At 42.2% G+C, this 26,924-nt stretch overlaps 1 protein-coding gene across 4 annotated transcripts in view; it reads right to left on the bottom strand.

Moving 5' to 3' along the window:
• KCTD20 (potassium channel tetramerization domain containing 20) overlaps positions 3,257–26,924 on the bottom strand; it is a 36,970-nt gene continuing 13,302 nt past the window's right edge. The window contains exons 2-10 of one of the 4 annotated variants that reach the window (XM_005696275.3): positions 23,493–23,611; positions 20,108–20,161; positions 17,141–17,346; positions 13,707–13,980; positions 11,294–11,396; positions 10,808–10,928; positions 9,552–9,749; positions 8,083–8,193; positions 3,257–6,793 (exon numbers count right to left, since the gene is read on the bottom strand). In XM_005696275.3, the coding sequence (XP_005696332.2) occupies positions 6,501–6,793; positions 8,083–8,193; positions 9,552–9,749; positions 10,808–10,928; positions 11,294–11,396; positions 13,707–13,980; positions 17,141–17,300 (1,260 nt within the window). In that variant the 5' untranslated portion in view covers positions 17,301–17,346; positions 20,108–20,161; positions 23,493–23,611 and the 3' untranslated portion in view covers positions 3,257–6,500. Of the gene's footprint in view, positions 6,794–8,082; positions 8,194–9,551; positions 9,750–10,807; positions 10,929–11,293; positions 11,397–13,706; positions 13,981–17,140; positions 17,347–20,107; positions 20,162–23,492; positions 23,612–26,608; positions 26,744–26,924 lie in introns of those variants that run through there. The other 3 variants (XM_018039105.1, XM_018039104.1, XM_018039106.1) reach the window with 3 other exon arrangements.

The following is a 26,924-nucleotide window of genomic DNA, read 5'->3' on the forward strand; positions in this document are numbered from 1 at the left end:
GAAATGTCGGGAACCACTGTCTCTGGGTTCTGTCTCTTGGGGGGGGAGGCGGTTAGAAAATAACAGAACTTAACTGTACCATGTACTAAAGTGAAACTGAATACTGATGCCATTCAGTCTCCTTGGTTCGGGAGTACATCAGAATTGTCTTCAGTACCTATTTAAGAATTACTTTCAAAAGTAAGAGGCAAATTCCTTTGGGATTAATAGGCACTGAATAGCAGATGGCTAATTTTAGTGCTCCTCTATATAACATAAGAATCCTCTGCCACTGATTGCTAATACTCTGAATCATTTCCTTGGAAAATACATTTCCTGGATCACCTTCTGTTACTCTCTCCTGGGCCTCTGCGTGTTACCCAAATGGTGTTTTTAATTGAATGCAAAAAGGATTCAGTGAATGGTATTTTCCTTTCCTAGTTAGCAAACATTTCCCTGGAATCGTCTATCAAAGCCAACACTGACTTAAAAACAAGGCTCTATGATGCTTTTCAGGCATATTTTCAGAGATAAACATCTTGCTCACCTAATACTTAAGCATCCATAAAATACAGAGTTCAATCCCAGGCACTCAAGGGAGCAGTAGGGAGCCCACTGTGGTTCTGAACCACAGATCAGTGTGAGGAAAGAGTTCCCAGCCAGCAAGTTGGCTTAACGGAATTGTGGCATCAACTATAAAGTTATTACTCTGTTAGTGTTGCTGTTAACAGGACTGTTAAGCCAACCCTGATTTCCTGGGAAGGTTGAGGGCACTTCTTAGAGATGTTTACAAGTAGCAGTGATTTAGCAGAGGGGAAAGTGCAGGCCAGTATGCTCCCCTGCAGTGACGGAGGCATGGAGCTTCGAATAAGTATTACTTTCTAAAGCACACTTCTCAGTGTTACTCCATTTCCCTCTTGCTTCTGGCTTCTTCCTTGTATGAAATGTGTTAGGATTAAGTGTCCCACGTGCAAACATGCTACTAATTTTCTTAATCATCCCTCTGGTCACTGGTGTCCTAACTGCCGTGTCCACTGGCTCCTCCAGCCCCCATCTACCTGACCACTCTGCGGCACTCACTGCTGACTTAAAAACAACTGCCGCCCAAGTGCTGGGGTTCCTCAGAACAGTGCCTTCGCCTTCTTTTCACTCCTGTGACTTCCCTCATACTGTGGCTTCAACTGCCATTTCTACGGCAAGATCTTCAAAATGACCATCCTGCCCAGAATATCTCCCCAGAACTCTAGATCCCACATAACAAGTGCCTATCAGAAACTACCACCCAGAAGGCCTCTTACCAGCGTAAACTGTTTAGGGAGCTTCTCTTGCTTCCACCACCTTCTTTCTAGCTCCTTCTTCCTGCCGTCCAAGCCAGAAATTTCTTACACCACTCCCATCAGTGAACATGTATAATTCTTGGGCGTGCTCGTCCATCCTGCCAGTTTTCATCATTCCTTGCTGAATCCATCGTTGTGGTCTCTTTGCTGGCCTCTCTGTTCTTATTCCTTCCCGTTTCAAGTCTGTTGTTCTCCCTGCTGCCAAAGAAATTCTTTAAAATTCCTGATCTGGTCATGTCATTTTCCTGCATAAAACCCGTTGTTGTTCACTCTTTGTTGTCTGACTCTTTGTGACCCCATGGATAGCAGCATGCCAGGCTCCCTGTCCATCACCAACTCCAGAGCTTGCTCAAACTCAGGTCCATCCAGTCAGTGATGCCATCCAACCGTCTCATCCTCTGTCATCCCCTTCTCCTCCTGCCTTCAATCTTTCCCAGCATCAGGGTCTTTTCCAATGAGTTGGCTTTTCACATCAGGTGGCCAGAGTATTGGAGCTTCAGCTTCAGTCCTTCCACCAAATATTCAGGATTGATTCCTTTTAGGATTGACTGGTTTGATCTTGCAGTCCAAGGGGACTCTCAAGAGTCTTCTCCAACACCACAGTTCAAAACCACTAATTCTTCACTGCTCAGCCTTCTTTATGGTCCACCTCTCACATCCATACATGACTACTGGAAAAACCATACAGACCTTTGTGGGCAAAGTAATGTCTCTGCTTTTCTTCCCAGGAGCATCTTTAAATTTCATGGCTGCAGTCACCATCTGCAGTGATTTTGAAGCCCAAGAAAACAGTCTGTCACTGATTCCATTGTTTCCCCATCTATTTGCCATGAAGTGGTGGGACCGGATACCATGATTTAAGGTTTTTGAATGTTGAGTTTTAAGCCAGCTTTTTCACTTTCACCTTCATCGAAGAAGGCTCTTTAGTTCCTCTTCACTTTCTTCCTTCAGGGTGGTGTTATCTGCGTATCTGAGGTTATTGATAAAACCCTTAAGGCTCCCAATAGCTTATGCAGTGAGACCAAACACCTTGTCTGAGGCACAGGGGTCCTTCCTTACTCGCCTCATTTCGGCATGCCCCCGTCCTCTTCCCTCATGACAGTAGGCAACTATTTCACCTTCGCATCTTTGATTATACAGTTGAACTGGTCTGGAATTCTTCCTTTTAGATTCATGGATCCAAAACCACCGTTTGTCTTTCACAGTTTGGTTCACGTGTCATGTATAGAGTCTTCTCGTGAACTCTCCTCTAATCCTCACAGTAAGAACTGGCTACTGTACCCTTTTGGGATTCCCAAGTGACCTTAACTATTTACGGATCTGTCTTCTCCATGCAATTATAAAAGCCCTCTAAAGGGAAGAATTGCGTCCTAGGCAGCGTGTCCCCATGATTAAGCAGTGTTTGGCCTTGAACATCCTCAACAGGCCATGTCCTCAGAGCATGTTCTTGACCTCTGTGCTGTTAAGGGCAGGCCTGCCAGGGAGGCCAGCTTGTTTAGCAGCCTTGAAGTTGTATCACCAATAAGCTCCCAGGCGAAGTGAGCAGAGGGAGTCCAGGAGGACCCGAGCAGAGGAGCGAGGCGCCCACAGCAGTGCTTTCCAGGGACCCACCTTCTCACCTGCCTTTCACTCCTGCCGTGTTTCCTCACTTGCTCTAAACCAAAACTAGAACATAGAGAAATGAGCTGTCTGACCTTACTTTACATTTGGCTTTGTGGGGTCCCACTTAGTTGGATTTGAGGGTTCAAGAGGTCTCGAATGCAAGGTAACCAGACACTTAAGAAGGCAGACGGTTAGGGCTCCGGAACCTGGGAATCACAAGGAGCTGCAGGGCGGGGAGAGCACACATGCACTCCAGGTGAGCTCCCAGCGGCCGTGGAAAGGAAGAGACCCTCCAGAGCCGCTGCCGCTCTGCTAGAGACAGCAACAACAAAACAACATGGACACAAGTGGTAACATTTTATTATAGAAAAGCACCCAAACATAAGGGCTTCGTAAACACTGGGAGCTGAGCAAGTGCAACTTTAAACGTAAATACAAAATGAAGAGGCAAAACCTACGAGCCTTTTGCCTTAAAGAGGAAAGTCATGTTCTGCAGACAGTATCCCGCCAGAGCATGAACACGGCTCCATCTCCCACCAAGGCCTCAGGTCTGCTTTCTGAACTATGCCCAGCTTAACAATTTCAAAATGATGGCAAGAAGTGGCACTGAGTGAATCACCAAGACTGACTCCTAACCTATTCGACTATTATCAGTAAAGGCTCCCAGCATACTCTGGCTGTGTTTCCTCTGAGGAGGATCAGCTGGAACACTATGCACCCTTCCTGGCTTATTCCACAGCGTTTCCACAGACCTGCACCCGTTAGGTTACCACACGGAATTCAGTTCACAACAGCACCGGCTATTGCATACTGTGCAAGAAATCAAGCTGCTTTCTAGCGTCCTTGCCCTTTTTTCTGTCCTTCTTTTAATACCTTTTCTCCACTTTGGAGAAACCATTACGTCGTCTCAAGACACATTTTAACACTGTCTCCATGCCTGCATCCAGTTGCTTAATGGCAACTGCTTCCTCATCAGCTATCTATGACTTGATGCGCACACAGATTCAGATCCTAGACCTCAATTCAGGTTTATCTGCTTGCTGACGCAGATAACCTCTGAATAAGACAGTCTGGGCAAAACCATTTTCTTATGAAAATGTTTCTGTACAAACAGCCTTGCTTTCTTATTTAGGCACTTAGGAAAAAAAACACCAAACCTGAGTGCTACTTTTTTCATGAGAAACACCTCTTGCCCAGCTGGCCAGTAGCTGACTCCTGATGGGAGTGACTGTAACCCAGCTCTTGGCCCTGTGAGAACTGTGAGGTCCTACCACTGCGGAATGTCCTGGCCCAGGGGACAGCAGCTGTGGCTGAGAGGAGCCACCAAATTAGAGCGATGCTTCACTCCAGGCCAGAGGGGAGGGGCCGCCGAAGATACGCCTCTCCACCAGAGGGAGCCTGCAGGCCCAGCTTGCCCCCCAGCCACCAGTGCCTGGTGACGACACCACGCGTTTCCAGCTTGCTCAAACCCCAAGCGCTGGGTCCAAAAGCATGTCAACCCAATTCTGGGGGGAAAAAAGACCTAGTTTTTGAAAGCCTGAGGAAGTTAAATTATTTACACAGAACAGAGTACAAGCCATACTTTCATACCTAGCTTTGTACCTAAGCAAGGACTAATTGTGTTAGCTAAGACATATTTACCCCAAATGTTAATATATAAGCTATAAAACAGAAATGACACATACTACAGACTACACAAAAGTCTAACTCCAGTTTCCTTTGTGATGGCATGGAAGTCAACTGAAAAGTGTAAAGGAAGCACCATCAAACAATCTGGGCTGGTCAGCTACTCATGGGTGTAGTACCAGTAAGGTCAAAGCCAAACCTGACCTCAAACATGAGCCAGTGCTTTTCACAGAATTAAAACTACCCTCTGGGTTACAACACAACACTAACCCTCAATGGCAACCCTGGCCATCAGCCATACAAGTGTTCATCAGAGCAACTCGTAGGTTGGCTCAGTTTAACCCCTTGCTGCTAATTTCTCTGAATAAGAGCAGAGCATCCATGTGCCTTGGGACACTGGCCCTGGTCACATGCACAGAACACACACCTTAAGAACGCTCTTGTTCATCAAGCCTGGGAAGAGTAGCTGTCAGCACACTCCTGACTTTCCCTTTGGAGGACTGGCTAGGGCAGTCATAAAATGGTGCTGAGTAGCTTCCCTACAGTATCTTATGGAAATATGAGACACGGTATCATATGGAATTTAAGAAAACCAGGCCTGTTCTTAAAGAACTTGAAGGAAACTGTGTCCCTTCTTAAATGCTCAGGCTCGGTGACCGGAATGCCAACCCCTACCACAAAATGGGAGAAAGTCTCAAGACGCGGCTGGCTGTGAACTCTGAAGCGAGCGCTGCTGTTCACAGCCATGGGGACATGAGTACAGACAGGAGTGACCACGTGCTGTTAACACAGAGCCGACAGCAATGAGTTCACTAAGCTGGATTCCCTTCTGCCCGTTCTTCCTTTCGGGTTGACATTAGTGTAGTCTTCTTACCTAGTGTGTAAGCAACTGACAGGCTATTTAAAAAATCAAAATGCCCTGATACCTAAAATATTCCATAGTATGAAATGAACATACAATGAAAAACCCTACACTGGGACAGAGCCTAACCAGGCGACGTTTCCCCACTCAGATCCACCCCTAGTCCTTCTTCCCGAGCTCTTACTGGTCTTTCTACTGAGAAACAGCACTTTTGGAAACTTACTGCTCACATCTTAAAAGCCTGTTACGCCATATCTGAGGTCTCCCAGACACACCCAGGGCAACATGTTAGCCTAGGGTGAGGACTACAGCTTCACACCAGATTCCAAGCCAGGAGAATCAAAGTGGCCTGATCTGGAGAGCTTCTTCAACTTGGGTTGTGAATTTCATTCCAAATGAATAATAATCTGTTTAGGCTCAAAAACCCTGCAGCTAAAAAGGTTTCATAAACACTGTTATGCATTATCCTTCCTGTCAAAGAACCCGTGAGGTTTTAGATTGTTCACTGCAATAATGAAAAACAAAACTGAATTGAAGCTCTTAAGAATTTCCTTTTGGACATTTTGAATAAGAGCCTATTTCTTCCCAGATGCAGCTGGGGCACAGATGCCACCAGGATGGTACCGTCACTAACCTCTAATGAGCATCCCATCAGTGTTTGCTTGTAGAAGGTATAGATTGTCTCCTTTTAAGTTTGGTCCCTTTGCTGCTAAGTAATTTGCCTGGTATAAAACAAAATAAACAACCAAGAACAGAGTGTGAAGGATGAGAACGGCTTTGCTGAATATGGGGCAACAGGAGTCCTAACTTCCTTTTCTGCTTCTGCAGTTATGCAGACTTGGTGAACAGCACCAGACCCCAAATCTTCAAGTTTCCAGGGCTGCTGCAAAGCTGGTAGTTTAATTACCAGCGAGTGCTTTTTCATCCCCTGCTGGAGGCACAGGCTTACTGAAAAGGACAAAGATTAACTATGGGAGAAGAGGAAAGGACAGGGGAGAAGCATGTCTCCTGCTCAGTGAGACACACCAGGGGAGGACTGGCTGGGCATCCCACACAGAGACAAGGCCTGCAGAGGGACAGACCCACAGCCAGCCCTAATCCTGAAAGTCATTAGAAGCCATCTGAGAAAGTGGGGCGTTCAGCCGGTCAAGTTCATCCACTTGGGGTGGATGGTGCATTAATATTTCTTGGTCCTCCAAGACATCTTCTCCAGCAGCGACTAGATTTGTGAGGGACTTGCTTCTAACACACTGGAAATCCACATGGCGACTCTTCCCTTCTTCTTTTTCCCAGGACATCTGGATAAAGGGGCGCTGCACATAATTATAGATTACTTCCGACCGGCCGCCAGGTCTCCTCTTAATTTTTTCTTTACAGGTAGGATAACCTGAAACAGGGAAAAAAGGCCATCATAACCCCAGAAAATCTATCACTCGGGTTCCCATACTTCCTTCTTTCTAACTGCATCCGTTTCCTCCCAAATCTCAAGACTGTGAAACCACAGGGAGGAGACCATGTTCTCCAGCCCCCGCTGCCCACAGCCCGCTGCCCTCCTGCCCAGGTTAGTAGGTCTCGTCCCTGAAAGGGAAGTAACAAAAAACTGTATTCCTTCTAATGGAGGGGGAGAAGCCTCTTACTAATTTCACAAGTCTTTCTTTTACTGGCTTCAACACTACAGGACACATCCTACGGTGACATGGCTACCGTGGCCCTCTAATTCTGTTGCCTACAGGGCATCCCGTGTGAATAGGTAAGGAAATGTGAAATGTTTAAGCCTAAAGGAAAAACTGGGATGCTGCCTACAGTATCTAAAAGGCTGTCACACGGAAATGGGAGAAATCGTCTTCACTTTCGCAGACTAGAAGGAAGACGGAAGAGGGAGAAGGTCGTCTACTAACTGTGGAAGAATGTTCTCATGTCTGATGGGCTACTCTGCGAAAGGGAGTGACCCCTCTCCCTCTGTCCCTATGGTTATCAAAGAGATAAAGGAGGACGAAGTAGAAAGAGGTTTAATAGATGATCTCAAAAATCTGTCCAACTTTAAGTTCCAACCTAAGTCAGACACAGTGACAGGTTCTGTGGGCAACACTGAGGCACTACAACAGCAAAACGCAGGTGTCAAAAGACCCGCGGAGGGGAGACCAGGATGGTTTCCGCGCTCCCGAGAGCCAGTCTCCAGTACGCTTCCATGCAGATCGCAGGTTGGGAGCCACTGCTCAAACCATTTAAAGCAGTTCTGTCAATACATCCAGACATTCCTCAGAGGTTTGCAGGGAATAAAACGAGTCTCCCAGGTAGCTGTCAGAAGGACCCTTCCAGGTCCCAGAAAGGTCCTCAGCAGGACAGCTGACTAAACAAGACGACCCTCCCATGTGGCGAGCCCACGAGCCCTGCGTTTCCCTCCAGTGTCCTTCACCCTGACTGCTCTGTATCCTGAGGCAGTCAACTGGAGCTTATTCCTACAGCTGCTTTAAAACATTTTCAATTGGAAATGAAAAGAAAATGTACAGGCAAAACAAAAACTGGAATTTGAAACTTGGGTAGGAATGTAGTCTCCACGTGCGTCTCTATTCTCTAGGCCCTCAGCAACCAGGTTTTAAGGACATAAGATATGGCCACAGATCCAGCTATACCCACAGGCCATGCAAGCTGGATACCGACGGGGTTGTTCTTTACCTTCAATTCCAATGCGAATGTTTTTCAGGCCCCGTTCCTTTAACACTGTTTTAGCAACATCCCGATTCTCAATGTATTTGAAAAATCTGTAAAGCTTAGAGCTATAAAGAACTGGAAAAGAAAAAGTAAGTCTGGGGTTAACCATGGAGTAAATACCTTTGTAAGAGAAAGGAGATGAGTTAACAGATTCAGACTAATGAATGACTTGAGCCCTGATGCCAAAAAATTCATATGGATCACAGAGTAAATGTTAAATGATAAATCAACCGTTAAAGAAACCATGTTAAGAAACTTTCGTAGTCCCAGGGTAGGGAAGACTTTCTGGATATGACATAAATTCATAAAGGGAAAACTAAAACATCTCTGCTTACCCCAAACCAAACAAAGCTAACAAGACAACGAACTGAGAAAAATACCTGCCACTCTTATTACAAAGGGCTAATTTCCTTGATATCTATAGAGTAGTCACAAAGAGAGCTTTTGCAAACCACTAAGTAAAAGGCTAACAATCCAACTTTGTAATGGGCAAAAGGCATGATTACAGTTTACAGAAAAGGAAATTAAAACGGTTTTTAAAAAGATGTTCAGTCTCATTCATGGAATAAGAAATGCAAATTAAAACTCCAGCAAGATGCTGTTTTTCACCTACCAGAGTGGCAAATATAAAATTTCAGTAAAACTGTGTCTTGGTGAAAAATGGGAAATAAACTCATCATATACTGTTTTGTGAGTTATAAACTGGCTCAACCTTTAGAGAAGATAAAATTTGGCAAATTTTATTAAAATCATAAAAGCACAAAGGTTTTGACACAAATTCCATTTCTAGGGATATTATTCTACAGAGATATACATGTGTGAAAAGACTTTCTTTAAAAAGATAATTCACTGGAGCATTAGCCATAATTTATACCTTAAATGGTCATCAAAAGGGCTGGTTAAATCAATTATGGCAGTCATGCAATGGAATACTACACAGCCATTAAAAAGATGGTGGAAGCTTTTAATGTAAGACATGATATAGAATAGCCTCTACAATATGGTATCATTTGGGGAAAAAAACAGGCACATAATTGCTTATGTATGTGCACTGAATAAATCTGGAAGAATATAAAAGAAACCGAAGAGGAAAACTAGGTAGATGCAGGTGTGGGAAGAAAACTTTTCGATGTATATCCTTTTGTATTTTCTGAACTTTGAATTACTACCAATTCAAAAGGATTTAAAAATGAAACAGAAATGACAGCACCACTTAACAGCGGCCTCGGTGCTGACCCAGCAGGCATGCCAGGGGCAGGCGTGGGAAGCACAGGCACGCTCACGGTGCTCCCCAGCATGAAAGACCCGCATCATCCAGGTGAGTGTGCTGCCCACCAGCTCACCAGTGACAGCCACTGGTTCTAAGGTCTAGCTACGACTCTGAGCAGCACGTTTCTTGCTGAAAACATCGACATCATGCAGGGGGCTCCTACTTTGAGAATATTCCTCTCCCATGGGTGGAGGGTGGTCTTCGTCCCAGTCCACAGAATCCTCATCCGTCAGCACAACAATGTGGCATTCTCTCTCCCCTTTCTTGGCACAGCCCACCATGATGGGCAGGATCAGCTCTTCGAGGTAGTGGTCAAATTGCTTGTGAGCACCATCGTTAGACAGTTCATGCAGTAAAGCACCTGGGAAACAAAAGGCCAGTGAGCATCCTCTCTGCTCAAATGCAAGTGTTACTGCAGTGAAAAGACTGTGAGGTACATGGCTGTTACCATTGGTAAGGCCCAGAAAAGTGGCTCACTTCAAGGCAGAGAATGTTTCCTGCTCTGAGGTGATAATTAAGCTGAATCTGTTACATGCTTTATACATTCTACCAGTCTCCTGTTTAATAAACCCCAAGCATTCTGATCAGTTGAGGTTTTTTCAACATGCAATATCAGAACATAAACATTAATTCTACAAGAGAGAACCATCATTTGGAGATGACTCTTTATAGCACCTCTTCTGAAGATGCTCTGGACTGCAATTTAGAGTACCACAGGAGAGGGATAATCTAAGGTTTGGAGACACCAAGGGACTTTCTCTACGTGGGTACTAGACTCAGTGGAGAAACCACACATCCAGAGAACGTCATGGAATATGAAGGAAAATGTATCATGAACTTGAAAGAATTCTTCAATCATTTCACAAAGCTTAGGTAATGATGAGAGCATGGAGTCTGTATTCAATCAGTTATCCCAGCTTTAAAGTTTACAGCTCTGAACAAGCCAATTTCTCCATCTTTTCCTTTGTTAAGTGAGATTATCACCCATCTTTCAAGGGTTAATTGTGAAAATTAATGCAAGTTCACATCTACAAAGCACTTAACAAACACTAAATTAATGATAAACTGTGAGAAGTACCCAGCCAATTTAGGTCCTGTGACTATGAGTGAATCTTACCTCATATCCGAGGGTCAGTATCCTTATTTGTTAAAGATTTGAGATCCCAAGGTCCCAAGAGAGGACGCAACTAGCTTGGTGACTCACGGGGTCAAGCTAGCCTTAGAGCCTGCTTGTGGTCTCGTGTTTACTCCCTCAGAGTTTTGAAGCAACAGAGGGAATGGTTAGCACCGTGTCTCTTCTCTGCAGATGATCCCCAACCCACACTTAAAAGGCTTTCTGTTCAGTGATAAAAATGTCAATCCTAAGCGAATTCAAAGGTTAGCTGCTCAAACGCAGTAGGCAGCTTCTCCTGTACTCACTCAGATCTTGACATCGGATAGTGTTGAAGTCAAAGTTAATGCAGAGATAATCACACGTATCTCTAAGGTCTGGTATAGAGATGCCATCAGGACAATTGATGATACCAGTTTTGTAGTAATCCTATAAAGAGATTGACAAGAGGAAATGTAGTCAAAGAACAAGATGGAAACGTCCCTCTTCAGCTCTGACTCACTCATTCCTGGTCCAGGTAAAGTGCTGGGTTACTAGAACTATCACCAAGTTGGTGATTCATCAGACAGCAAAGTGACTCCTGGCCATCTTGACACGTTTAATCACAACTTGACACCTGACTGCGCTCACACAAGCAAGAAGGACTTAAGATTACAGGAAGAGAAAATAAAGCAGGAAAGGCAGTAACTAGAAATGGCAAACCCTGGAGTCAGAGCACAGTCTGACGGAACTCTGAAGGCCTCTGCCTACGCACGCCCCCAGGGAAGAGGATGGAACCAGGGGTCACTACGCACCAGCACTGTTCGGAACACAGTTGCACTGATCCCTTCTGCAATCTCATACTCGCCCTTCTCGTTGGGGCGCGTGAAGTTGTACTCTCTTCCTGGCCCAAACATCCTGAAAGATACCCAGGCAACAGTGTTACCCTCTCCAGCAGGATTCTCCGTAGATGAAACGTCTCCCTTTTTCACCTTATCCTGGAAGACTCCAATCCCCCTTACAATATAATTTTAAAACAGAGCACCAGGCCTCAACCCCTCTTAAGACACACTTAGGTCTTAGGAAACTCCCTTCAGGCAGAAAAAGAAGGCAGCAATGCTTTCAGTGTTCGAGTGCAACGAGGAACAAAGCAGCCTCCGCTGGTCACCGGCAGTGAGCTTGTGGCGCACAGCGGCACCTGTGGAGCTGCGCCTGGAACGTCTCCGGAGCACCGGCATCCTGGGTGCCAGTGTCTCCTGCCCTGAGCCTTTCTGTTCCTCCCCCTCACCCATCAGCATGTACCCGTCCAGCACGCCATCCTCGATGTTTCTGAGTTTCGCTTTTCAACATCTGATAGATGAATCTGTGTTAGTTCATGCAGATGTTAGTGCTTTCCCTTTCCTGGTACATTTTACAGCTGAGCTCTGGAAAAAACTCCCTTCCTCAATCCAAGGAGTAACCAATGGTGGGAATTTCAGGGCAAGCCAAAAAGGAGGGGAAGAACTGGATTATCAACAGTTTGACATATTTCAGAGAGGCAGGCCTGCTCTGGGCTGACTTCAGAGGTCATGAAGGCACAGGGAGGAAACCCTGCTTTCATACTCATCCATTCCCATCCCTCCTCCCTCTCTCAGATCCCGTCCAGACAAACTGGCCCCATGACCCCTACTACCCCTGCTACACGTATGTGCAGGAGCTGTGGAAGGAGAAGCCAGCACAAAGGACAGGGCAGGTGGTCGGTACTGTCGGTCAGCCCAACGGGGACTCACTGCCTTTTCCTTCCTTAACCTGTTGGGAAGCCCTGCTGTCCAGCTGTTCAAAACTGCTATGCTCCACCCTGAGCTGGCTGCTCTCCAAGGTCTGAAAAAAAGTCACATGCTCTCCAAATCTCTGCACTGTACATAAAAAATCCATCTGATAAAAGTAGTCTTCAAAGAATGCTGACTTTTTTCTGGAATGTTTTGGGTGAAGTGTAGCTGAGATAGCAATCAATCAAAATAGTGAACAATATGCCATAAACATAACCGCACCTCAGAGCCGTCCGTCAGGAGTGGCGTGGATCTGCGTTAGCATTCTATTTCTCAGCTTGTCCCCTGTGGCTAGTGGCCCGCATCTGTATGCTCAGTGGCCAGGGATATGAATACTTTATGCAGCCACAGGACAGAACAAACCCACAAAACTCTCCGAATTCATGACCTCGGCTGACTCGATGAACCACCTAGATAAAGAGATCTATTACCCAGAAAACGCTTGCCTTTCTTTTCTTGAGCACTACTTTCAGAGGTAGCCTACTTCACACAGATGAAGCACCTTTTTGGGGCACCTGGGAAGAAGTGGTGGTGGAGATACCAAGACTGAAGACATGAAGTCAAGTCTAAAACAGGGCCAATTTAGAAAATGTTTTAAAGTTCTAGCTTAATCTTAAGTCATATGTTTAAGAAATATATAGGTTTGGCTCCAGTTAAAACTGGTGGGTTCATCAGCCAGTTCATCATTTGTATATATAAGTAGACAGATATTTGAATAGCTTAGATTTCACTTAGCCTAAAATTCAGCAAATGGTGTGGTCCATTCTGACTTCTAATTCAGTTAAAATCAGTTCAAAGTCTGGAGAGAGGTTATATCTTTAGATAAGATCCACTATTAAGTACTAGATGAAAAGCCAAATGTTTGTGTGTATACACTCAAATTATTTTCCTCTTAACCCAGTCTGCTCTACACGTTAAGGTGTGTACAGCTGGCTAGAAGGAGAGCTCCTCACTCCCAGCCCAGGCTCTAAGAATACTTCTGGGATGGTAATCCCCCTCAGTAGACGCTTTCCTTTTCCTAAACTCGAGTCATAAAAAGCTGGAGGCAGGAGATGCTGAGGGGAGAATACGACTATATTCTGAATTAAGCAGCACAGAGAATGGAACCTGACCGTAGAGAGCCACCATCATACAGAACAGCCAGCTACAAAGATCTAGTTTCAGAAAGCCTGATTAGTGATGGAGGTCTTAGAAACTGATGCCACCTGGACCTTTTGCACTCCCCTTTGTGGGGGCTCGAAAGTACCTACCCCCCAAAATCACCAACACATGTAAGGTTTTTATGCTGTTTCACAAAAGTATCAAGGTAGAAAAGTAAGCAATTCAATGTTTTCATTCTCACATCTAATGCAAGGCAAACGGCAGGTATTTCTATTCATAGAGAAGAGAGTGAATTTGGAAGGAAATTATCATCAATTACCTGCCCAACATGGTATCCGGATGAGCAGTGAAAATTTGTGGGTTGACAACAAAGCGTGTGCCATCTACGAGAAGTGTCACTTTCTCTGGTGCCTGAGAGTGAACGTTACAGCCAAAGCCCACTGCGCTGTTTCCAAATCGCTCCGGAGCAATGAAGGGTTCATGATTCCGTTTATTCCCACTCTGGAAGCAAGAGCCTTTGACATCTTCAGGAAGTGACATCATGTGAGGGAATGGAAGATTTGCTGGCTGAGAGGCAGAGTCAAGTGGAAGGTCTAAAAGATCATACGATACAAACAAACCAAAATAACTTGACAGCAAAAAGCCTCGGGAGAAAAATAAACCTTGTCCTTTTCAAAAAACAAGAACAAAAAAATCCCCAAACTTTAGGTAGCCAAAGGCAGAAACTCTTGTCTAGAGCACATAAAGGAAAAACAAACTAGACTCACACTGGACGCCCAGGAGCTTTTTCTTCTGCGTTGCGTATGTTTTTGTGCGCTGGGGAGAGGGCAATGAAGGCAGTAATGCCTGCACTCTAAAAATATAACTATTAGGGAATTCCCTGGAGGTCCAGTGGTTAGGACTCACTGCTTCCACTGCTGGGGGCCCAAGTTTGATCCCCGTTCAGGGAAGGAAGATCTCGCAAGCCATGGGGCATGGCCAAAAAATAAAATCACTGAACACTGGAGAAGAATTTCTGTGGAAAACAAGCAACCCTCTGCCATATTTTTAAACCTCCCCTAGTCTTGTTTCACAGGCACTTTATTTTAATTTTCACTTCTATCTCTAAATACCGACCATATTTCCTGCATTTCATTTAAGAAACTTGATAACTTCATTAGTCAACACTATTAGTTTTCTACATTCTTAAAAAACATTTCTAAATTTTATTTTCCAAAAAGGATAGTGATAAGTCTCTGATTGCCCCACTTTTCCTAGAAATGCATTTAAAAATGCATTTTCATTATGCATAGGGGAATCCTAACATCACCAACACCATTTTCTGAACAGACAGGTCTTGCTCTCAATGGAAAAGTTCCAATGCAAATGGTCTTGGATTAGAATTCATTCATGGAATCAAAATTTTTGTGTTAGTACCATCAAAGAGCCATTTCCATAAAGAATCTGACTTTTCTAAACCTGATTCGTTACCTGTAAAGTGAAAATAACGTTCACTCCACCTACCTCACAGGATTGGTTTGACTATCAACTGAAATAAAGTCTGCGGCAGCACTTAAAAATGTGTAATACCACACCGTCTGAGATCTGGCTACATACAGAAGATGACAAGGAGAAAGTATTTTCAAAAGGATTACCAGAAGATTGGTTTTTAAATTTTTTTGGCCACAGCATGCAGCATTTGGGATCTTAAGCTTCCTGACCAGGTATCGAACCCGCACCCCCTTGCAGTGGGCGTGTGGAGTCTTAACCACTGGATGGCTGGGCAAGTCCCAGAAGATTCTTTTAAATAGGGAGCTCTCCTAGTATATTTTATGTTAATGGAAAATAATTTTTTTTTTTAATGAAAAATTTCAAATATATCAAAACCTAGAGTTAACACAGTATGTATACATCACCTGGATTTGGCTAGTTAACATTTTCCTAAATTTTCTTCAAACTTTTTTAGAAAGAAATGAAATGTTACAGGCACAATTTAATATCTCACTCCCACCCTTCATGTCTTTTAAATTTGTTTACAATAATTTACGGACAGGATTACTGCCCATGACCTCTGAGAAATTAGTTGTATTTCAGGCACTTAAGATAATCAAATAAACTGTTTAGCTAGAGTATACTTGATTTTTCCCCATTTGCTTCTGCTGCTGCTAAGTCGCTTCAGTCGTGTCCAACTCTGTGCGACCCCATAGATGGCAGCCCACCAGGCTCCTCCGTCCCTGGGATTCTCCAGGCAAGAACACTGGAGTGGGCTGCCATTTCCTTCTCCAGTGCATGCATGCTAGTTGCTTCAGTCGTGTCTGACTGTGCGACCCTATGGATGGACACCAGGCTCCTCTGTCCACGGGATTCTCTAGGCAAGAATTCTGGAGTGGGTTGCCATTTCCTTCTCCACATTTGCTTCTAGAGAAAAGGAAACCAAAATTTAGACCAAAAACCTGTTTTGGGTTCACATCCTATAGCCTCTGGTAAATTTTCAGTGTGGCCTTCTGTAGGATTCCAAGAGCTAAGTTTCTACACAATCCTTGGGCAAGCTTGTAGCAAGAAAAACTTTAATCACCAAGCCAGGCTTTCAACACTGTAAGTGCTGTTTTTAAAAATGAAACTAGGTACCTAATTTATTAACTCAGTTCTGCAGAATACTTGACTTTTCCCCCAGCAAAGAAGTAATTAAATTGGGCTGATTCCCAAAGGATGCCTCAGGTTCCATCCTACTTAAATAGGTGAGCAGGAGGAGATTTGCTGCATAAATTCTCTGTAATGGGTACTCTAGGGTGGCAGGTACACTCTGCTTTTCTGTCAGCGAAGGCTGGCCAGAAAGATACAGGTTTAAATCCCAGTCCCCGACCTCTTAGCAGTGTGAACCTGAGCAAGTTACTAATAACCTCTGAAGCCTCAGCTTCCCCATTGGTGAAAAGATTAATCTAAGCAGGGATCAGCAAACTTTCTGTGAAGAGCTAAAAAGTAATTGTTTGGCGTTGTGGGTCACGGTCTCTGCCATAACGCAGGAAAGGAGCCACAGACAGTACGTAAACGAAGGGGCATGATGGCTGTGTTTCAAATTTTTATTTATAAAAACAGGCAGTGATTCAGAGTTGATCAGTTTGCCACCCTTGATTTAAAAGAATAAACTTTTAGCACAGTGAATGCTCAATAAATGGTAACTGCTATTATTATTGTTGCTACTGTTTTTATTAAAAGTTAAAAAGAACCGAACAATTTATCAAGAGCCTTGACATCCATTAACTCAGTTATCTTCTAGCCTTGTGAGGTAAGGAGAATATTAACATCCTTGTTGTCCAGATTAAGAAAGCAAGGCTCAGAAAGAGTAAGGCGCTCATTCATGACTACAGCTAGAATGTGGATCTCCAAACCCGAGACTGCTTTTCTTACACTACTATCACCAAGTCAGATGTGCTAAACTGACTAAGTAAATGGAGATTTTAAAGCAACTATACTCTGATTTAAAAAAGGACTTCTCTAGCTGTCCCCGGGTTATGACTCCGTGCTTCCAATCCAGGGATCACAGGTTCCATCCCTGGTTAGGAAACTAAGATTCCATGTGCCACATGGCACAGCCAAATAAATCTTTTTTTAAAGTGGAGATTTTTTGGTAATAGCTTTATATAATTGTGATACGTAAGCTAAGCCAATTAACTGGATATATTATTTAGAGTAAGAACATTTATGCCTTCTGGGAGAATAGGTGCTCAGGTGTCAGAAAGCCCTCCAGACTAAATCAAGAGCTAATCACCATACCATCGTTCCTGGGACCTAGAGGATAAGTAAGACTTTGAAGACCAGAAGAAGCTGGACTGTGTGCGTCTCTTTCTGGAGCTGCAGCCGAAGCTTCCTCCATCAGGCAGCTGGCCTCCTGCCGCAGTAACCTGTCGCTCTCAGTGCTGCGGTGAACGTTCATCCTTGGACTGTGTATCCTGAACTGTCTGCTTGATCACAGGGAAATCCTGGAAGACAGCAATACGCACGATTTAGAACTAACTAGAGAACTCTCAGCGTTCTTATTCTTGTTTTGAGAAGAAGTGACATCTTAAATATTTCTTAAACATTTCTGTGATTTTGTACTGAGAGGAACTGGGCTGACTTAAGTTGTCTTTACCAAATCACAAAGAACACTGATAAACTTGTTACTAGGGAATAATTTTAAACTTTATTTATAAACAGACATCAAACCCACTGACTTTGCCCATATTCACATTCAATTCTGCATATTAACTGGTGGTAAAATAACTTGGTGGTGTTTATACCACAGATTCACATAAGGGACAGAGAGTTCAAATTGTCAATGAAAGAAAACCAGCCCATATGTCTCAAAAACTTGAGATATACATTCCGCAACAGTTAAGCACTAGGAAATGAGAATCACAACTGCAATGTTAGTATGACAGTTGAAACTGGAAGTCATGGGCACTAAAACTAATTTTTTTAGATAATAAATTTACGTATGGTGCTCAAGTTCTCCTTTATAAGTTCTCTCTCTCACTTTCTGTACCTTTTGCTTGACCCCTATCTCAAAATTACAGCAAGATGTCACTGGTTATAAGCCTAACTCTCTCCAGCAGTGCACAACCGTGGTGAATACCACCTCCCGAGGGAAAGCCGTGTGCCACGCAGCCGCTGCTTGGGCAGAATGGCCGCCTCACACCTCTCTTCTAGGTGACCATCCTGCCCCACAGCCTTTCCACCCTCTGGGGCTGCCCAACTGCCGAAAACATCCCTGAAATTCACCCCCCTTAGCACTTTCACAGTTTGTACTCTGCTAGGTCCCACTAGGTGTTCTGGTGGAAGCAGCATATTACTAGCAATGTTAGCGTAAGGATTGCAAGAAAACAAGACAGGAAGAAGAAGTCATGTTTTAGGAAGAAGTTTCGTCACTAAGATCAGGAACATGTTTTAATAATAACTCTGAAATTTCCTGACATGCAAGCATGTAGAGGTGCCAATAAACACTTAAAATGTGCATTCAATTTTGAATAACTTCATAATCTATATTAGTACATTTCTGAGCATAAAGTTGATTGAGCGTTTAGTCCTGTTTTACCTTGCACGAAATATCCATGTAACAATGAGCCCTTTTTAAGAAAGGAGCCAGTACAGATGCCTGAAAGCAAAATAATTTTAAAGAGACACTTTCACAGTTGATGAAATCTTAAATTCTCAGACAATAGCTCTTACAACGTTTAAGGCACACTGAGGAGATAAAGTGAACGTTCTGTTGGAAGACCTGACATATGGCTACAGCTTTTTCCAGATTACCCTTTCTTAAAGGAAAACATATTTAGGTATTTATACAAAACATGTGGCCCCTTAAAAGTGATCCCTAGCAAATGGTAAAGTCAAACAGAATCACCACCGCTTTCAGGTTTGACTCAGAAGATGTCAACATGAAAATCAAGTCCAGAGAGTAAGATAAAGAAGATCCATGAAACTGGACAAAGCGTTGCTAACACGGGAAGGACCAAAAGGCAGCTTGCCTCGCTCAGCTTAACTGGTTCTGAACCGTGCTCTGCTCTGTGTACTCGCTCCGCTTGACTCTTCTCTAGCTGCTCCAGAACCAAGTTCAAACTTCTTTTTATTGCTCTCCAAAATATCTCTTGGAGCAAAACCACTCTGAATAAACAGATTTCTTGAGAATCTGCACAGACTAGACCATTATATAAGTTACTTCATTTATTCCTTCCAATGTGTGAAAAAGTTTCATTATAATAGGCTATAATGAAAACATTTTCTTCCCAGTCTATGAATAATACTAGGGCTCAAAATTCAGTTTAACTTACAACAATGAATTAATAAACAGAAAGATATGCTTGAAAATTAGCAGGGGCAGATGTCTCCAATGAGGAAAAAGAAAGTAACCTGCTGAGCACTTGACAAGCATTTTATTTATATTTAATTTTTATTATAAATAAAACATGAAAATTTTCCCTCTTAGGAGCCTGGTGGGCTGCAGTCCATGGGATCGCAGAGTCGGACATGACTAAGCGACTTCCCTTTCACTTTTCACTTTCATGAAGGAAATGGCACCCCACTCCAGTTCTTGCCTGGAGAACCCCAGGGACGGGGGAGCCTGGTGGGCTGCCGTCTATGGGGTCGCACAGAGTCGGACACGACTGAAGCGACTCAGCAGCAGCAGCAGCAGAATTCAGGCCTTAAACAGGTCTACTATAAAGCATATCATCTGCAAGACACATACAGACTATACATTCTCCGTAATACGCTTTCTGAAATTAACATTCTAAAATCCATCCATGCTAGAAGACACACCTATCTAGTTAACTGCTTTGTAATATTCTATGATTCTGCTTTCCTATCTATGAATTAAGTTGTTTCTAACTATTACAATGTTTCAATAAATAGGATCAGAGTGTACCATGAAATTCCAAGAGAGGACCCAATTTGCAGCTTCCCCAAAAGAATTTGGCCTCAAAACATTTTTTTTCTCCAAGAAACCATCACAGGATTAATGCTTAGTGGCACACACTTTAAAAAACCACCATCATTTCTCAGAGTCCCCTATAAACTAATTCTTCTATAATCCTAGAATGATAGAAGAAAACGCTCTTGGATCTATGAAACCTAAGAAGCAAACGGACAGACACTGAATTCTTCAACAAATAAAGCAATGAGTTTCAACATTATGGTAAGGGTCTGCTCCCCTTCCAGGATGGATGTTTCATTCAACTTTGAATGCATGTTTTCATTGCCTACCATGGCTCATTTCTGTAACCATCCCCCAAATGCATCTTGGTCCTCAGAACAGATCTAAGGAAAAAAAGAAAAGAAAGAAAGAAATAAGCAAAGCACTTGAACAATATAGCTCTCCACTGCTACAAAACTATTTGTGGCCAACACAGATCTAAAAGTCATAGCAGTGTACAACAAGAACCAAAGGACCATGACACACCCCTGGTACACCTAGCAGTAACTGAAGAGACTGCTTCAGAGAAGGACTAGGAATTACAGGTATATGAATAATGGAACTCCGACTGTATAGCTGTGAAACAAAGCAAACATTCAGCAAGCCATCTCAAGCATCACTTCCACACAGTATGTGAAAGCATTTTTTAAACACTCTAAAGAGCTACACAAGTATACATATTTATCTACTTTATTATCTATCTAGTCTATATTATTTATCTATTTCATAGGCCTCCTATGAAGGCCCCTATTTTGTAAAGTGTTGCTCTAGCTGACCCAGAACAGCAAAACCTTTATTATAATCTCCCCACCTTGGAAAATTTGTGTACAGTCTTTGATAGTGGAATTTTCTCCATATAGTCTTTGCACATTAAAAAAATGGCATGTTGGTTTCTCCCTAGAACACAGTCATCTCAAGTTTAATCCATAATGAGTCTATATATTTTCTTCTTTTTACCTGCAATTCCCTCTAATCAATTATTTATGAAGAAAACAAGATTATGGAAACGTGATTTGTATAACTGAGTTCAGATCTTGCAACTAAACTATTCAGATTTTGAAAATGTAATTGGAATGCCTATGGGACCAAACTTCACATGGATAGATCTCAAAAGCCTAATGCTTTCAGACTGCTAACGATATAAGGGTATGATCTTTTACAGAGTAGGATCTTTTTATACTTCAGGACCATGCCTCCTCTCTATGTAAAAGCTGGATGATGAGGCAAGATGCCACAGAATTTGGTAAACAAACCAATCTACCCTTCATCTATACTCCACACTTAAATTTAGAAAGTAATTACGTCTTTGCCAACCTTCATTCCAGACTGACAAATCCTAGTCCTTTCAGTCTGTTCTTATGTGAAAACCACTACATTTGTTGAACTATGTTAACTGCTTATCACTGACTTTGGTCTAGTTCCATTATGCTTTTTTCTTACTTCACAGTAAGGAGAACTCTGCTAATGTGTTCTATTAAAGGGGAATAGGTTTCCCAGTTTTGCTTCACATATGCTCTCTGGTGATGATACCCAGGATCTCTGGGAATAGGTTAAAAAGGGGTGAAGGTGGGGGAGAGACAACAGAAGTGATAGATACGATCAAAAATGTCCACAAGATCTCCTTCTAGGGTGCTACTGATAGCCAAGAGCCTGCCATCTTCACGACGGGCTCGGGGTGGATGTATGTTTAACCCAGCTCCGCTGAAGACTTTCTGTTCACTTCCTTTGCATGTCTATTCTTAATGTTCAAATCTCAGAAGAAATTCTGTTTTCTGGTTTTTCTAGATTATTTCTAAAAATAATGAGCTAGACCACTCCAGTATTAATAAGCCCATATAAAATCTATCTGTATGATTTCTAAATCTTATAGTTTCCCTACAGTATGTTCCCAAACCCATAATAATTTAACAAAGAAAAGAGACCTCTGTTGCTAAGTTATTTCTGCTGGGTTCTCCCTTCCCTCACACTTGCTGCCTTCATCAAAGAAGTCTGGCAGACTGCTGAGATGAACACTTCTTAGAGACCTCTGGCTACACTGCTCCCCAAATATGATTCTCTATCATGGGTCCACTTCTTACAGCTGTTGCCCTGGGCAGGCTTCTAGGTCTGTGTCTCAACTTCCTCACTTGTAAGAGAGGATGATAATCATTAACCACACAGGGCTGATACAAGTGATGAAATGAGGCAATTTCTTATAGTGCTTAGTACAATGCATGGCACACAGTACTCAATAAAGTTGACTATCGTTATTCCCAAGCCATAGAATCTGCAGAGACTTTCAGAAATCTAATCTTATTTGAAACTGAAACAACCCTCAGAGAAAGACAGTAATTATCTTCACAACAGGCTTTAGAAAGGTTAGCAGCTTTGCCTAAATCACAACTGCAGCTAAGAAGCAAGGATAGATTCCAAATCTAGGTCTTTTGATTCCCATATTCTTTTCATCTAATCATACTGCTTCCCCCAAACCATCCTGCCTTTCATCCAGTAATGATTCTAGAAGTTTTTCTTCTATTGTCAGAAATTAAAGAGAAAATCAGTAGTTTCCAGGGTAATTATTGGCTGCAGTTCTTATCAAATAGGAGTTATAGTCATAATCCAAGAATCCTGTGATAGAATAACTGTATTTTTCCATATAAAATAGCATCAGTGTTTTACTGCTTGTAAAAAGCAATCTATGCTCAATAAAAAAAATCAATATAGAAAGATATAAATACTTTAAAAACCAAAGCTGTGGTAAAATACATGCACACATATCTTTGGGCACATATTCCATTATATCCTTGGAATAAACTCCTAGAGATAAAATTGCTATGGAAAAACATAAACAAGTTTTGATGTCTACTGCCAGACTGTCCTTTATAAACATACCAATTTATACTCCTTCTGGCAGCACGGAACTCTGGCTAACAGTATATCAATCTTCCTCATCTTTGCTAGTTAGATAGAGGGAAATATGAGAGCTCATTTTAGTGTGGTCATTGAAAAGTCACTCATTCTTTTTAAAAATTTTAATTGGAAGATAATTGCTTTACAATATTGTGCTGGCTTCTGCCATACATCAACATAAATCAGCCAGAGGAATACATATATCCCCTCCCTCTTGAACTTTCCTCCTACCCCCTACCCCATCCCACCCCTCTAGGTTGTCACAAAGCAAAAAAAGTCATTCATTTTCATCAACATTTGGAAAATTGCACCTTTAAGAGCCTTAAAAGATTTCAGTAGGCAGGGGAAAAAATCCCATGCTAGCTAAACATGGGGTAATAGCAGCGATTTATTCATGTCAAGTTTGTCGGGCTTGACGAGAATCACTGGATGTTTCCATGGCTTGCTCTCATCTCCCTGGAGTATAAATGACAGGGTGTGATGACAGAGCCACCCACTAGACTGAGGCAAAGCAGTTTCTGGCTTTGGCACTGTTACTATTGATAATTAAGCCTCACCACCAAGAAAAAGTTCTTTAAGCGTCAGTGTTTTCATCCATAAAAATGGGATGATATCAGCCACTACAAAGCTAGCTAGTCCTTTCTCAATTAAGATGTATGGGGGAAAATGCATGAAGTGCTATACAAAAGCAAGGGACACATCTGTTATCTGAACCTCCCTTATACAACTGCTTAGTCACCACTGACTGGGCTCTTGAAGCATGTCGCCCTCCACTTCTGAACATACCTTTTACGCTCTATTGTATGGCTCTACTGACTCCAGCGACAGCTCTCTTCTTGCTTCAGCAAAATGACCCATGGTACTGCTTTAAGGGCTTCCCAGTGGCTCAGCAGAAAGGAACCCACCTGCAACGCAGGAGATGTGGGTTTGATCGCCAGGTTGGGAAGACCCCCTAGGGAAGAAACTAGCAATCCATTCTAGTACTCTTGCCTGGGAAATCCCATGGACAGAGGAGCCTGGCAGTCTGTAGCCCATGGAGTCGCAAGAGTTGGACATGACAGATTAAACAACTGCTGCTTTTAGAATTCTCTGAATTATTTTTTGCCTCAGTTGCCTAACTTGCCCTTTGAACCTGACCTTTTGTGTCTTTCCACTTTTCCCTCAGGAATTTGTTGTTGTTTAGTTGCTAAGTCCTGTCCAACTCTTCGTGACCCCATGGACTGTAGCCCGCCAGGCTCCTCTGTCCATGGGATTTCCCAGGCAAGAATACTGGAGTGGGTTGCCATTCCCTTCTCCAGGGGATCTCCTCGACCCAGGGACTGAACTGTTGTCTCCCACCATTGGCAGGCTGAGCCAGCAGGGAAGCCCAGTCAGTATAGATCTAACAAAATCCAAATGGCTAACCAACTAACTGCCTTAATATATTCTGAAGAGTTTGCTTTTTTCCCCACACTGATTTGAGATGGCACTTTAATGAAATACTAACATAATTTATGCTTGGTCTGGTTTTTAAACTCTGTTCCACTGAGTAATCTTATTTCTTTGTCAATACATGTCTAATTTAACAATCTTGACATCATTTCTCTATGTCATTTATCTAGAACTTCTAGAATGGTTTTAAGTTGTCAACAGGGAAATTTTTTCTTTTAATCTTTAAAATTGTATCTTAACCACTCATTTTTTTTCTGCAGCGATTGCTAGTTTAGAATAATTAAGTCTCATAAAGCACTAAATTTAATGGATATGGCAGCTGCACGCATACCAGTGTATTATTCAGAATGTAGCTTTGTTTGCTCTCTTATTATATGGCAGTAAAAATTTGCTTTACCCAAAAATATTACTGCCATAATTCATTCCAATGAAATATTTTTTAAATTGTGGATAATTAGATGTATTAATACTAGAGCATTTTTACTATTTATTTTTAAGAGTGTTTAATGAAGTTTTTAATTCAAAGCAAAAATGTTTATTTCAGCTGTTTTATTATTTTGTCAATTATTGACTTATTTTGGCTGCACTGGGCTTTCACTGCTGCGTAGGCCTCTCTCTAGTGTGGCGAGTGGGTGTACTCGCTAGCTGTGGCACTCATGCTTCTTACTGCGGTGGGTTTTCCCGTTGCGAAGGGCAGGCTCTAGGGCGCATGGGCTTTGGTAGTTGTGTTCTATGGAATCTTCCCCGACCAAGGATCGAACCCCTGTCCCCTGCATTGGCAGGCAGACTCTTAACTACTGGACCACCAGGGAAGTCCTATTTCAGCTATTTTAATACACATAAATACATTATATACTTTAAAGATAGGCTAGGTTAATGCAGCTATACTAGAATATGCTTCTGTGCAGGATTTTGCTCTTCTTGAATACTGGTCGAGGTTCATACACCTGCCTTTTTAATATACTCTTCCTGTGGGTCTAAGCAACTGTATAATTAACCCCTGGTAAAGATCAATTCCCTTCCCCTAACTCCTTTCTCTCTTTTTTCTTTTCAAAGAACTAATGCTATGAAATGTTCTCCCATTTCCCACACCATTTCCTCATTAAGTCTCAAATTAAGGGAAGCTACGTTTAGTGATAAGCTATCCTGCTTCCCATATTTACCAGCAAGTGCTTTGGAACCCACACTGCCTGGTTTGGTTCTTGATTCCACCACGTACTAGCTGTGTGAGTCTAGGCACATGACAAACTTCTCTGAGACTCAATTTTCTCATCTATACATCAATATCCACTTGGAAGAACTGTTTTAGGGATTATGGATACTTCAGCCAAAGCAATCTATGGCATGTGTAAACACTAAAAAAAAAAAAAAAAGCCATTATTCCTTTTTATATACTCAAAACCAGCTTCAAGCCTATAAAAATCTTCAAAGACCTTATTTTTTAAATCTCTAATTGTTTCTTCTTTCCTGCATTCATTATCTCAATTCCAATTATCCAATTAAAAAAAATCATCTTAGCATAAAAAAAAAGGTACACATTTCGAGTTATAAGATAAATAAGTACTGGAGATACACAACATGATACAGATAATTAACACTGCTTTCTTTACCTTACCTGTGAAGGCGGTTAAGGGAGTAAATCCTAAGAGTTCTTATCACAAGGGAGAAAGAAATCTTTTTTCCTATTTTTGTCATGTTTCTATATGAGATCTATGTTCACTAAACCTATTGTCATATCATTATGTATGTGAGTCAAATTATGTTGTACATCTAAACATATACAGGGCCATGTGTCAACCATATCAATAAGTATAGAAGGGAGAAAACTGTATCCCTGGGTATCTGTATTTTTATAGAGATCAAGTACTAGAGTCTTTATATATCCATTTGCAGAGGTAATAAAACTCAACTATGATACCATTGTTAACTCTTTAATTCCAAACATTTGCTGGTAACAAACATGTTATTTCTATAAACCAAACCTGTAGTTTTAGAACTAAAAACTACACATCTTTCTAATGGACCTTTTGTACTGACTAAGTGCTTTTATCAGCTAGGTTTCTTTTTTTTTTAAATCTCTCAAAACCATGGAGAAGTTTCTGGTAGTCTCTTCAGATGAGCAACAAATTAGTCCCAACCTATATATTATAGTCAGCACATACTTACTTACCAAACCCCTACTGTGTGGAAGGCACACAGCACTGAGCAACACGAAGGACTGAGCAATGCTCTCAAGGGTTGGCCCCAAGCTCCCACTGAGCAGGTGGGGCTATATGAAAAAGACAAGCAACTTTAGGTAGTAAATACAGAACAGGTGGTTCAAACCAGTGGTTCCAGATTCTTGGGCCTATTCTTACAACGAGTCTGGAATTTGTAATTAAAAATTAAAAAGTCAACTTCTTAGGCAGCTCTTATTCGGCACTCAGGTTTGGGGATTATAAAATAAACACAAAAGTTGGCGCGAAAATCACCTCTAGACAGTGTGCTTGGAAAAGGAAGCCTTCATATGAGATAAAATCCGAGCTGGGCTCTGAAGCAGATTTTCTTTTTCTTTTTTTTTTTGAAACTTTTCAAATCTACAGAAAATTGAAAAAATCATTATAACTAGTAAAATCTTATTTATCCTTCAGATTTACCAATGATCATCTGCTCCCCCACCACACAAGTTTTTCTGAATCACTTAAAAGTTAACATTACAACACTTCACCCAAGTTACTTCAGCAAGCCCATTCTAAGAATGGGAACATTCTCTTAAAAAAAAAAAAAAATCACACAACAGTATTGCTC

This window comes from Capra hircus, chromosome 23 (genome assembly GCF_001704415.2).
Source record: "Capra hircus breed San Clemente chromosome 23, ASM170441v1, whole genome shotgun sequence".
Taxonomy (NCBI): domain Eukaryota; kingdom Metazoa; phylum Chordata; class Mammalia; order Artiodactyla; family Bovidae; genus Capra; species Capra hircus.